Source organism: Brienomyrus brachyistius, chromosome 18 (assembly GCF_023856365.1).
Source record: "Brienomyrus brachyistius isolate T26 chromosome 18, BBRACH_0.4, whole genome shotgun sequence".
Classification (NCBI taxonomy): domain Eukaryota; kingdom Metazoa; phylum Chordata; class Actinopteri; order Osteoglossiformes; family Mormyridae; genus Brienomyrus; species Brienomyrus brachyistius.
The window spans coordinates 12,602,412-12,615,726 of NC_064550.1; the positions used below are offsets into that span (position 1 = coordinate 12,602,412).

Consider the following 13,315-nt stretch of genomic DNA (forward strand, 5'->3'; position numbering starts at 1 on the left):
GTAAATTAGGACTTTAGTATTTGACTTCCTCTGCCGTCCCCTGGAGGACGGGCTCCCTCTTTAAGTCTGGTTCCTCCCAAGGTTTTACCTTCTAGGGAGATTTTCATTGCCACGGTTACCTCTGGCTTTGAGATGATGTAATGTGAAAATGCACTACACAAATTAAATTGAATTGAATTGAACTGACTCTGTCCCGGTGAGTCTGGAATACAAGTCTGTTTTGGTTGAGTCTGGGTCGTTAACATACTTCACAAAGCCTACTGCAGAACATCAAGAACCTGAAATCACACAGCACGTTTTTATTTACTTATTGGAATCCGGGAAGACTTTTTACATAAAGAACAGAAGAATTTTACATGTTCTTATTGCATATTTAGTGTAGAAATTAACAAGTGCCTTTAATACAATTATTTTGTTCAAACTCTTTGTTAGAACACAGATATAACAGAACCCCATTCAACAAAATGAAGTACATGGATCAAAATAATTTATTTCTTGAGCCAGTGATGTCCAGTATTTGCACTGGATCTTTATGAACAGGAAAATTCACAGATAACAATTAGGTGTCTTGAAGTTCACATGAACAGACACATCAAGTGGAATCCCAGTCCTGGGGAGGTGTATGGATTTGCCGGTTTCCTATTTGACCTGATCAGGGTTACGATGACCCACGGCTTGGTGACCTCCTCTGCGGTGACCACGCCACAGAAACACGGCCTAGGTGAATGGAACGGGGAGGCACACAAAAAGTCCTTTAACTGTTGAGCAACAGAAAGATGCACATGTATAACACAATAACGGAAGGAAGAGACACCAGCCGAGTGAATAAAATGTGTAAAAATCTACACAACTCAACACAAGATAACTGCATTTTTAGAAATTACAGTCAGCATTTCTTTCACCAGATGAAGACAAACAAGACTTTCAGCAGTATATTATATTATACAATATATTATATTATAGTCACACATTTCAAAAATATCAAGGCTGAATGTGACTTATAACTAATGCTTCTTGAACATGTTAGCACATTTTATGTTTTGACTTAATGAATACATTCTCTCTGGCTTCAGGTGTGATCCTGTTGATATGTGATGTCAATGCGAGGAATGTTCCTCACTGCTGACCCAGCCTCTAAAGGGTGGCGTTCATCGAAACGTTTAATTGTGGCAAGATTACAAGCCAGGTGTCCGTCATTGGCACACAGATCAGGAGGAGTGCATATCGCACATTGCTAGTTTCCTTTGCATTGCTCTATAACTGGTCCTCTTAGAAGGGAGATTCTGTAATTGGAATTTAATAATGTGGAGAAGGTATGGAAAGGGAGAGAAATATAGAGAACCTAAGAGAAAAACTAAGCCGAGATCCTGAAGATGTTGACGATGGCACTCAAATGGCCTTGTGCCTACAATCTCTTGGTCCAAAATAACTCGCTCCACACTACTGCCGTTGCATCACAGTGTTTATGTATTATATGTCTCTGTCAGATGGGAGGGGGTAGCTTCACGGTCCTGTGACGTTGGCCCAGACAGGGAATGAGTCCAAATGGAACATGGGTCTGCCCCAGGTGTTGATGGCCACTGAGATGCACAAGATGCCGATGATGTTCATGACCACACCTGTCTTGGCCTTAGGTGAGAATTAGATCAGAGGCCATGGAAAAAAAAGGTTATTACACAGACAATCTGAACAAAATAGAGATATATAAAGAGAACATTTCAAAATTGCTGATGTAACAGAATAGAGTTATGCACACTATGAAATACATTCTACACACACATAAGAATGTAAACTCCTAAATGATGCGTTTAGAAATATACACCATATGAATGCATTAATACTAGATGTAGCTCTGTTCCACTTGAATACAATTTCTGAATGTAGCAAACATGCTTTGCGTTTGAAATCTTTTCATACTTGAATTTAAGTTACTGTTAGTGTTATGGTCCATAGCAAGCCCGAAAGAGCTGTATGACAGCTACACTGAGATAAACATGCAGACCAGTGATTCTCTAGAATTATAAAGAATGAAGTAATGATTATCACTCCTGGCACACCTTGGCCTCTCAATTTGCTGCTTATGGTTTAGTCATTGACCTACAGAAAACTCTACATGAACCTTAGCGTCTGAGGAACCCAGTGGTAACTTTTAACCTGAGGAACGTGTGGAGTGTCTGATATCACAACAAGAGGTGATTTCAATGCAGTTAATCATTTATCATGTCGATTCATATTCACCGGCAAGGACGTGCACAGGGCAGGGCTGAGGTTGCCCGGGCAACTGCCCGCCTGCCCTATTTCACTCAAGCTGCCCCTCCTAGAAACAAATATTCGATATATTTTGTCGCGAGCTTCCGTCGCGCGAAGAGGAAAAAAGATGCGCAAGTCATCTTCGTCAGGAAAATGCTTTTTAATTTGTCGCACTGGGTGGAGCTCAGTCACGTACAATAGCAACTCGACAGCTTCGCAACTTAGCGCAGCTCCCTGAACGGTCCATTCTGCTGCACTGCGCGCATTTTTTTTAAAAACGCCACCCGAAACGCTTCATGTAAGGTAGAGAGAAATGCATATGGCAGTAACGTTAACGTTACAGACCCATTCTGAGACTAGTCACTTCGCCATCAAGCTATTCACTTCCACTCGATAAACTTCTGGGCAAAGCGAGTGGACGTAGCTTCTGAAAGCTCAGCCGGTCTGTTTCCCTTTCAGCTGCGCCGTGCGCCAGAGCTTGCATTTTGCAACTGCCCATTGCACACTGACGTTGCAGAAATGATTAACGGTGAACTATCATCATTTTTTTTAATGAAATGAATTAAAATCTTCACAAGCCTCAGTTTCCCACGTAATGAACCAGGCAGTTACCCGATAGAATGTTAAGTTATCACATGCAGAATGTTTTGGTAGGAAAAGTACACAAGGAGCATAAATGATGGAAGCAATCATTTTTGATGTGATATGAATTACATTAATTGTTTTAATGGTAAAATGCCTAAATCTTATCGCTGTTTTGGGTGTTTCCATGCCACACTAAGCTCAAATTCTTATCAGAGCAGCTATCTGTCTCTTTCTGGCCTTAGAAAGGCAAATGGAAAGGAAGAGGTGCTCAAGATTTTTATTGAAATATCCCCCAATTCTGCTTTAAAGTAAATTTGGAGCAAGGTATATTAATGAAGACTTAATTAAAAGAGAAGTTGTATATTTTTCAGTTCTCCGTACAGTCTGTGTGGTTTTTGTTTGTTTTTCGGGGGAGGGGGGTGCCCTTTTTTCAGGTCAGAGCAATGGCCCCTTAAAATTCCTGTGCACATCCCTGTTCACAGGCAACTGGCTTGATTCTGTTTATCAGTGAATCACTGGATAGGTCTGACTTGGTTTAAATAAGACCACTTCAATGAGCTGGTTAGTTTCCATAACCGCTTGTCCATTACAGCTTTGTTTTGAGCCTGGACCTTATCCCAGGAAGCTCAGGGCACAGAGCAGCCTGGACAGCACAGCACCCCAGCACAGGACACACACTGACACTCAGGTGTTAAGAGATACTGATATACCGAAACCACTGATGTCAACAGAGCAATAAGGAGGCTGAAAGCCTGGGTGCAATTGTGTCAGCATCCTTCATAAACGAGATGGTGTGTGTGGGTGTGCAGCATCTCACCACTTACCATGTCAGACACTTTCAAGTAGCCATAGGAGAAAACGATGGCATTTGGGGGCGTGGCCACAGGAAGCATGAAGGCAAAGGAGGCACTCAAGGTGCAGGGGACCATGACGTACAGAGGGTTCAAGCCGATAGACTGGGACTGGAACAAACACAAGATCAACCCCATCAGCCTAGACTGTGACACATCAATACTAACAATGGGGGAACTGTATCATCAACTCATTTCTAGAGACTGGGACAATCCCATGATCACACGTTAGCCTCAGTGAAATGCCATCTCACAGAGGGATGTATTTAAGGTCGTCTCCTGCTTTGCGAAGTTTAAGAACTTTGAAGTAAAAGTTCTGATGCAGAAAATTACAATGTCCGTCATTTTTACTGGATTCACCGCTGTAAAAAGAAGTCATGGAAATCACCGTCCCATAATTCCATCGTGAGCCATCCTGTAATTTGGACCCAGAAGCAGTTAAGTGGGTATAATTAAGCCACACTAGTTAAGTGCAGCTAGGATCTCATGTGGCCCAGAAGTCCAACCCCTGCCACATCGTGTCTTGGTGCCTTCAAAAGACAGTGACGTGAATTTAACATTCTTAAGGGCAGGCTGATTCAGGGCCTGCCTCCCTTGGAGTGAAAAGGATTGGGTCAGTCGAACTGAATTTAATCCAACTGGCACAGAGACCTCCACCACCATGAAATTAGCACGTGTAAGCCGTGTTATGCTTATACAGCTGTAAACGGTGCTGTGTTCAACTCACCATGGAGGCCAAGATAGGCAGGAACAGTGTTGCTGTGGCTACGTTGCTGGTACACTCAGTGAAAATGGAGATCAACATGCAGAGGACAATGGCGATGGCCCCCGGAGGGATGACATGCAGGGGGGTCATTTGGTTCCCCAGCCATTTGGAGAGACCTGACACCTATGGAGACCACGCAAAGGTGTACACAGGTACATATGCAGATACGAGCATAGCTGTACATACACAGCAGTCCGTCTAACCTCGCTGCCCTTGGCCAGGGCGAATCCTCCCCCCAGAAGCAGGACGATGTTCCACGGAAGTTTCTTCTGGACCACGTTCCAGGTGAGCAGTGCAGTGGAGGGTTGAGGTTCTGTGCAGAAGCGAGTTCTCACGTCAACGCAACTTACTGCTTCATCGGCGCACGTTCAATGTCGGTGCAACTCAAAAAAGTCAAAGTCACCATGACTCACTGACCCACGTCTGCGGTAGCTCATTGCAAAACTGGCGCATTTCTATGTGTCGAAACTCATTACAGATGACAAACTCGTCACTGTTAGCAAGCAGAAGGCACCTGTATCGGAGCTTTCAAACCGCCAGAAACTGAGCCATGGAGCCTTGGCTGGGAGGATGAAGAGTAGCACGGAGATGAAGACCGCCACTGTTGCGTCTGTCACGTACCTGAAATAGTCAGATCATCAGCGTTATCTTCCTAATCATGGCATGGATGTGGTTGCTGTCATCTACTGCCTAAGCTCTTTCCATTACATTGGTTTCACTGAATGAGTTTTGAGCTAAATCCTGCCAACTAGGCGATGAACAGAACCCTACACTAGTCTGTGGGCACGCCGGCTTTAGATGAGTGTTTGTTTGTTATTTCTCAGCCATGTTTTCTGAGTATGGCTGAGGATGTTGGCCCCTTTGAGAAGAGCTTCAGCTCCTGTTTGTTTATTGTTGGTTTTCTCAGGAGTGAGGGCCTTCTGAAGTGTGGGAGGTACTTTGTGCTTGTCTGTCTCATCTGAAGCACAAGTTGTACATTAAGCCAGGCTGCGTGTCTGTGTGTATGTTGAGTCTACAGTCCTGGATGTTTATTTGTCTTTATGGAGCATCAGGAAGTTTGGACATTTTCCCAGTGAGCTGGTCTTCTGAGGGCTGGTCTTTCTTCCTCTACACCAACATTATATAGCTTATATATCAGGGGTTTATCGGTCAATCACATGAGATTTCATTGGTGGCCAACCAGTTAATCACGGTCAAGAAAATACATACCAAGGGGCACCCATCCCCTTAATTTAAAATAATCCAAGGGGACTTACCAGCCCCTCTGTTCCCCCTGTTAAGCAGCAAATTTCTGGGCTGCCTTTTGTTACCAGTCCACTCTTCTTGAGGTGCATGTAAAGATTGTGTAAGGTTCTCTTTACACATACATGGTGAGGCATTTTTTTTGATTGATGATATCTCAACATACTCTGCTTTGGAGTTGAAGAGGTGTGTGGCCCAGCCAGGCATGAAACCTGGGTCTCGGGTGAACCAAAGTAGGACCAGGAGGATGAAGACACCCAGCACACTTAGCTCCCCAAAGCTCATGGGACCTAGGGCCTGGTGCTCGTTGCGGATCACATTGTAGGCCGCAATCTCCTTCGGGGTCTTCTCCACCCCACAGCCCCACGTCTTCCGGAAACTAAAGGAACGATAGGTGATTCCATCAGTGTCAGCTGGTCTTAATTCTGCATTGAAATGATACAGCAATTCCAGACTGGTCGAAAGCTTCTTCTGGGCAAAGCTGTTGAGACGTGTGTCCTCTGCAAGCTCAGAAGATGACACCATAATTAGTCCCTTCGATGACTAGCTGAAACCACACTCACTTGGTCCCTAAGAAGACCAGCTGTAGCCACAGCCAGCCCAACAACAGCATCAGCACCATGTTGGGGAAGGCGAACCCAAACCAGGAGGCAAAGTTGATGATGTCACCGTTCTCGGGAAAGAGCCTGGGGATGGGGTTGATCACAGTTATTATCAGGTTTCTTGACATCATCTTCCCCTACAAGTTATTTTGGGTTGATAGTCCTGGACATAAATATGAACGATGCACTATTGCCCAAATGAAATAACCTTCCTTGCAAAATTGGAGAAATTTCACAGAATTTATATGATAAGTTTGGTTATACCAAAGGAGATAACCTCTTTCACTTACCAGTAAGCGTGACTAACACTGTTATTTGGACAATGACTCACTGTCCCTCATTTTCCAGGAGTAAATCACTAACTAATTGGTAAACTCTATAACCTGTAGAGCCATGGCTGTGATTTTCAGAAGCCAAATTTAAAGAGTCTTGCCATAAATCTGCAACTCAAAGCATCGGTCCTTCACACTCAGATCAGATATTTTCAAGGGGTGATAGATTACATATGAAGTCAATCCATCTGGTGTTTCAGCTGTCAATTAAAATGTATATGGAGAAGCATGGCTTTGAAACCCATACACATTGGAATTTCCACAATCTGTCAATAATCAAATTTCTCAAACTGCATTGGCTCCCACTGGGTTAAAGTAGGCAGTCTTTGCCAATGATCCCACCCATCACTGGTTCCTTTCTTCCAACAAGCCTCCTTTCTTCCGTAACCCCCAATTCTATGGCTTCCAAAAGCAGCTGAACAGTAGTTCTAGGTGCCTTTGCAAGGGATCCCAATTTGTGGACCCAACGAGCTCTCACTGGTTCATCTGACCCATCAGCACCAGGTTGGGCCCTGTTCCGGTGAGGGTGGCCGTTCCGCCAATGCTGGCTGCGTAGCAGATGCACAGCGTCAGGCCCTTGCAGAAGCGCCGCCGTTCTGCATTCTCCTTCTCTGCCTCCGGCGTGGTCAAGCTCAGCCTGGTCACTACCACTGCCACCAGAACGGAAATAAAGACACATGAGGAGGAGTACTGATCCGACCGTCTCTGTTAAGTAGGGACCTTCTCCCTCACCATGGTCCTCAGACTGCTTGGCCTCTGCCTCGGGGGGCCCGACCTGGCCGTTAGCGTTGCCCCAGTGGGCCTCCTCGGGCTGGACCCCATTGAGCTGCTCCAGCATGGCCTGAACGATGGGCACCATCATAGCAGTGGTGGCCGTGTTGCTGATCCACATGGACAGGAATGCCGTCACGCTCATGAATCCCAGCATCAACCTGGAAGGGGGTGTGAAAGAGTGGATATCTGTTAATACAAAAACACTTACAGCCATGACAAACAAACCTGGGGTGTTTATCGATACCAAGTTTTGCTAACTTGCCTCCCAAGAATGAACTTGGGATGCAATAAATAAAGGGATTGTTATAGTTTGGCAAGGAGATGCATCTGAGATATTTGGGGCAGGGGGGCTTTCTGGCAAAGCAATTTTCTGTGGATTTTCACCGTCCATTTGTACTTCTGTTCTTGGTATTGGAGCCAGTCTTCGGCGATGAAATATGATGTAAAATGGGTGCGCGAGAACGCAGGCACGGTTGAGTATGCATATTGAGAAACACCACGGGTGTGCTCTCAGACCGAACACATTTGCTAGCCAGGTTTAGGGGGCGGATCATGCTCACAGAGCGGGCCGCACGCCCACGAGAAGCAGCACCCGCAGGGCGATGCGCTTGTGCAGGTTCCAGTGTTCCACCGCCACGGCAACCATCAAGCCACCAATGAAGAGCATGTTGGTGTCCTTCAGGTACTGCATGCACACCTGGGACACACACATACATGTAGAGAAAAATAACTAAATCTAATTCAGAACTAAAACTATCAATGTATGCCTGAAATTTCTGAGCTCTAACCCTAACCCTATAATCCATTCCTCCTGCAGATTTCTCCATTAGTCTAAGGGTCAGTATTTCGTCTTCTCACTAGTATTCAGTTTGAGGGACTTTAAAAGGTGGATAAATAGCATGCAGTATAGTGCTGAGCAGTGTTTCCCAGCCCGGTCCTCAGGGTTCCACAGACAGTCCACTTTTTTGCTTCCCTCCCAGCTCTCTGTCAGACAGTGCTGGTAGGGAGCAAAAACATGGACTACCTGTGTGTCCCTGGGAACCTAGTCTCAGAAATTAAGTGGAAGGGTGCAGCTGGGTCCTAGGCTACCTCTTTGGACTCCATGATGCCCAGCAGGGGAAACAGCAGAGCTGGCAGTAGGGCTGTGATGGCCAACGGCAGGGCTTCGGTGCACCAGTACACTGCCATCAGGAAGATCACGTAGCCGCATCCCGCCTCCTGTAGGGCGGCAGCAGCGAGCAGCCCGGTGAGAACATGTGGAGACCGTGAAGCTGCACCACCCTTCTAGCAATTTTACAACTATTCCAGTGTCTGGTAAAGGCATCGGCTGGAGTGTGACCTCTTAGGTTTTCACTGTGCACTGCGTCTCTGCACGCGTATGAACGTGTCTTTGTGTGAACGTGAACATGTCACTATGTGTGTGTGCCGCATAGGTGTGTGAAAATGTGTATGCGTTCCTGTAACCTCGGAACCAGGCACGTATCACATCAAGCAACTACTGACAACCAAAGAACACTCACAGCAGTGACCAAAGAACACTTACAGCAGTGACCAAAGAACACTCACAGCAGTGACCGTAACTCAAACAGCATCTGGGTTTCATTCAGTGGGTTTCAGAGGGGCTGCACAGGATTGACATGAACAACCATTAGTGGGTTCCTGTATCCAAAAGTCTGTCATCTCCTTGTAGTTAAAATTCATGAGGTTCTAAGAGAAATATCATACATCAGTATTTCCCAATCCGGTCCTGAGGAACCCCTAGAGAGGCCACCATTTGCTCCCTTCTGGGAGCTGGGAGGACAAGAAACTGAACGAAGCCCTGAATTCAGTTTCATTTGCGTTCCTGGGCCCCAAAATCGCCAGAGGCACCCAAGGATGGATTATGGGTTGTGTGGGCCCCTGGGCAAAACGTTCGCGAGGGCCCCCCCACCACCACCACCACAACCACCACAATTCAAGGGCCCTTGGCAGCCAAACGCCCTCCCTATAGGGTCAGGGGCCCTTGTAGGCAGAGGATCAAAGAATGTAGGCCCTCTAAAATAGACAAACGAAAATACATTGTTGATAAGCGTTGCAAATTGTTTTGAGCTAGTGGCCCCACGGGCCCCCTGCACCCCAAGGGCCGCTGGGCAGCGGCCCCGCTGGCCCGGTCCGTAATCCGTCCTTGAAGACACCCCCGATTCCAGTAGACTCACTATACCTCAATTTGGGTTAAGTCCTTAGTTCACATGTACAGGTCCGTCCCTGGAATCTGATAGGTTGAGATCTGAATTCCTTAACCAACATGCCACCTAGTGCTATACGCAGCACACTGACATAAGTGTCACACAGAAAACAACGCATGCTGTTAAAGAGTAGAGAAGCGATTGGGGTTAAATTTAGCATTTTTGCATAAACCCCTGTGGATGGAGCAACATGGTCCCTGTTCCTAGCTGCATAACTTGTTGCTTTTTAGCTGAGGGTAACTGGCTTCTCATTCTCTGGGCAATTTGTGATGGAAATCATGGCGATCTGGTCCATGCACTTTGACTCAAATATTGAGTGGTGGCCCATCACTCTTAGATGCTAAATTCTAAGTTGGCATCCATTCTATCAGCAGCACATTCTCCTCTGTAAAATAATACCTACCATCATAAATGTAAATAATTTCCCTTGGGATTGATTACGTTTTATATTATATTCATCTTAAACGTCCTCTGTAGATTTCCCAGCTTATATTTCCCCGGTGTGACTTTGACTTACCACGTCGATAACAACGTCAAACGGGATGACGCTGAAAACAAACAATCCAAAGTTTTGTTAATGGGAAAAAGGGCATGGAACAGCTACTGAGTAAAGGAAAACAGCAAAGGCGGGAAAAAACCTGCCACATATCGCGGCTCAGGGTTAAAGTCTAAACGACCCGAAGCTGCTTAAATCCTGCGTGCGGCAGAACATTAAGGATGACAGCCTGCATGTTACAGTACTGCGACGCGCTGATGTCTGTGGTGTCAGTCGTTCAGACGTTTATATCATGAACATGATGTGCTATAATCCCGAATTGTGGTCTTGACAAGTGCTCTGCCTTAAACTTTATGAGTATAATATAATGACAGATAGACATACAGATAGAGAGATATATCTACTTGTAATCACACGACTATTCTGGTATGCGAACAGCATGAAAGAAAGGGGATTCTGAGATTCTGACACGACAGTGTTTCCCACGGCGGAGAATCGGCTCCCTCTGAACCTGTCAACAAAGAGTTAAAGCAAGAAGAGCGTGGCGGGGGTATTATCTGGTGCCCCCTAAAGCCCCCCTCCAGAGAAACACGAATGTTCCCATATTCCGTGTTGCGATAGGTCGGGTTACGTCACAGAAAATCCTGCTTCTGATGGAGTCCAGTTTTTATTGCAAAATACGATATTTCCAAAATCCTTACGGCTGTTCTAATTACAGTTCATCTTACAACAGCTACAGTTTGATTTAAGGTATAAAAAAAACATCGAGCTTTGTTTTGTGAGATTTAATTGGTATCTTTACAATAAAAAACAATATTAAAGGACTACTAAATGGTTCATGGTTTCAGCCACAAGCAGAAAGATTAAATTGGAAAAGAAGTTTGACTGATTTACACGATTTAACAGTGGTAAAAACATCTTTGCTAGATGTCTTGAGGGAAGATATTACACCTGTTGCATGTTGTGAAGTGATTGTATAATTTATAACTGACACTTAATTATTACAAGTGAAATAGCCGAATTAAAAACACGAAATGGTGAAAATAATCCCCCGCACCAGTCAACATTTGTATTTTCGGACCAAAAAAATACAGTCTTGGTAATAATGATATGTGCGGCAAACGAGCTGTTTAAAATATCAGTTAGGACTTCATCTGGCCTCGCATTCACTAAGTGTTTGGTAAAACATCGGAAGGAATCGAGAATCATCTTAATACATATATAACACCGTGGAGGCGATGCTACCTACCGTGGTTCTTAGGATCAGAGGCAGAGGTAGTAGGAGAAGCGGGGTACAGATCACTATCACCCCGTCTTTGAGACTCCAAAGTGTCCTCGCTACTGGGACCATCTTTTGCGGGCAGGCAGTGTGTGCGATGAAGACCGTGAATGAGTGAGAGAAAGAGGGAGCAAAGAAGGAGGACTTTAAGGAAGTCCTTCAGTGCCGTCAGCGGCACATGGCATACGAATATAACCCAGCCTGAAACTAGCTGTCACTTTGCAGGATCACGTAAATATTAACAGTCTCAAGAGTTGCATCATAGCCCGGTTAGGGAGGATGACAGCTATTGTTATTTCACAAAAAAAAAAAAACCGAAGCAAGCCAGGTTCGTGCTTTCGCACAAAATTTGAAACTTAAAACCCGGTAGGGAACGAGCGGGATCCTTAGTTCCTAAGGATAAAATGAGCTAATTAGGCATTTTAATTGAAATTTAAAAATATTTCAATTATCACATATTAAAAGCCGATTTACAACTGCAATGTATAATGTATGTCTTTTTTTTTTTAACGACGCATCAGACAAAACAGGAACTCTGCATCGAATTTGTTCGATGATAATGTCAGGTTTTGGAGTTATTGTGACGTCACAATAAAAAAGATGAAGGGGGGCTTTAGTGCGGGGGGAGTGAGCTTGATGAAACTGAAAGAGCACATTATGTAAATGTATTAGTCTACATTTATTTGGCGGGGGAGGAGGTAAGAACATTATAGGGGGCTTTGCTGCTTTTTTGCTCATTTAACAATTGTTTGGATAAATAAACATGAGGAGCGGGAAAATGAACGTACATAGAAAATACTACCCTAACACCCTCTTTTGTGAACTTTTACATCCAGTTAACCTCGGTTTGAGAAGAGTTGAGCGGGATGAATATCATGCCCAAACCCCGTCCCCCGCCGAAGCCCCAGGGGCCATCTTTAATTTGTGTGCCAGTGATTGGCAGGCTCCAATGCCGGGCTTTCTGCATTCCTGCAGCTTTCTCATTTCTGCTTCTGCTGAAAACGCAGGAGATTCATGTCCACACGCAAGCGCTCTTTGAACCGCAATCAAAACCAGCAATGTGCTTACTTAAGGGCTTTCACTTTTACGACATTCTGCTGTGACCCACTGCATGCTCTATAATTAAACATAATAGAATGTAATTATAACATTGAAACATGGATTCTTTTTTTCAAAACCGAAGTTGGTTGTAGTCGTGCGATTACAAGCAGAATAACTGGCCACAGAACCTTTATTTTGAAGTTCTATCTATCTATCTATCTATCTATCTATCTATCTATCTATCTATCTATCTATCTATCTATCTATCTATCTATCTATCTATCTATCTATCTATCTATCTATCTATCTGTCTGTCTGTCTGTCTGTCTGTCTGCATTTACGGCATTTGCCAGACGCCCTTAGCTAGACTGACTTACATAAGTGCTTAAATCTCATCAGTGAATACATTCTAATACTGGTTCAACAGAACCCGGCTAAGAATACTATCACTGTAAAAATCGTGTTGTCAAATATTTTTTTAAAGAGTATATTTCTGGAATATAGAATTATAATCCTATCTATCTATCTATCTATCTATCTATCTATCTATCTATCTATCTATCTATCTATCTATCTATCTATCTATCAGCTTTCTGCAACTGCTTAACCTATTCGGGGTCACAGGGGTCTGGAGCCTATCCCACCGGCTACTGGTGCAAGGCAGGGAACAACCCAGGACAGGGTGCCAACCTCATTCATTCATTCATTCATTCATTCATTCATTTTAAAATGAGAATTGTGCTGCAAGACTGAGAGTCCACTCACATACACTTGCAATTGCTGATCATTTTTTATGCAGTACAGGAAAAGATTTTGCATGACATTTTATAGGATAATTCCCTGGTTTGTGAAACAGTTCTTAAAATAGTACA

At 44.4% G+C, this 13,315-nt stretch overlaps 1 protein-coding gene across 1 annotated transcript; it reads right to left on the minus strand.

Annotated features, from left to right (window-relative positions):
* Positions 1-279: 279 nt before the first annotated feature.
* On the minus strand, positions 280-11,612 carry slc13a5a (solute carrier family 13 member 5a). Its single transcript, XM_048983587.1, has 12 exons — positions 11,373-11,612; positions 8,492-8,620; positions 7,963-8,099; positions 7,361-7,560; positions 7,107-7,278; positions 6,258-6,380; positions 5,861-6,073; positions 4,967-5,073; positions 4,656-4,765; positions 4,414-4,575; positions 3,660-3,797; positions 280-1,629 (listed from the first exon to the last, which is right to left on the minus strand). Exons 1-12 carry the CDS (start codon positions 11,472-11,474, stop codon positions 1,504-1,506), a joined length of 1,719 nt encoding a protein of 572 aa, XP_048839544.1. The 5' UTR covers positions 11,475-11,612; the 3' UTR covers positions 280-1,503.
* Between the last annotated feature and the right edge of the window lie 1,703 nt (positions 11,613-13,315).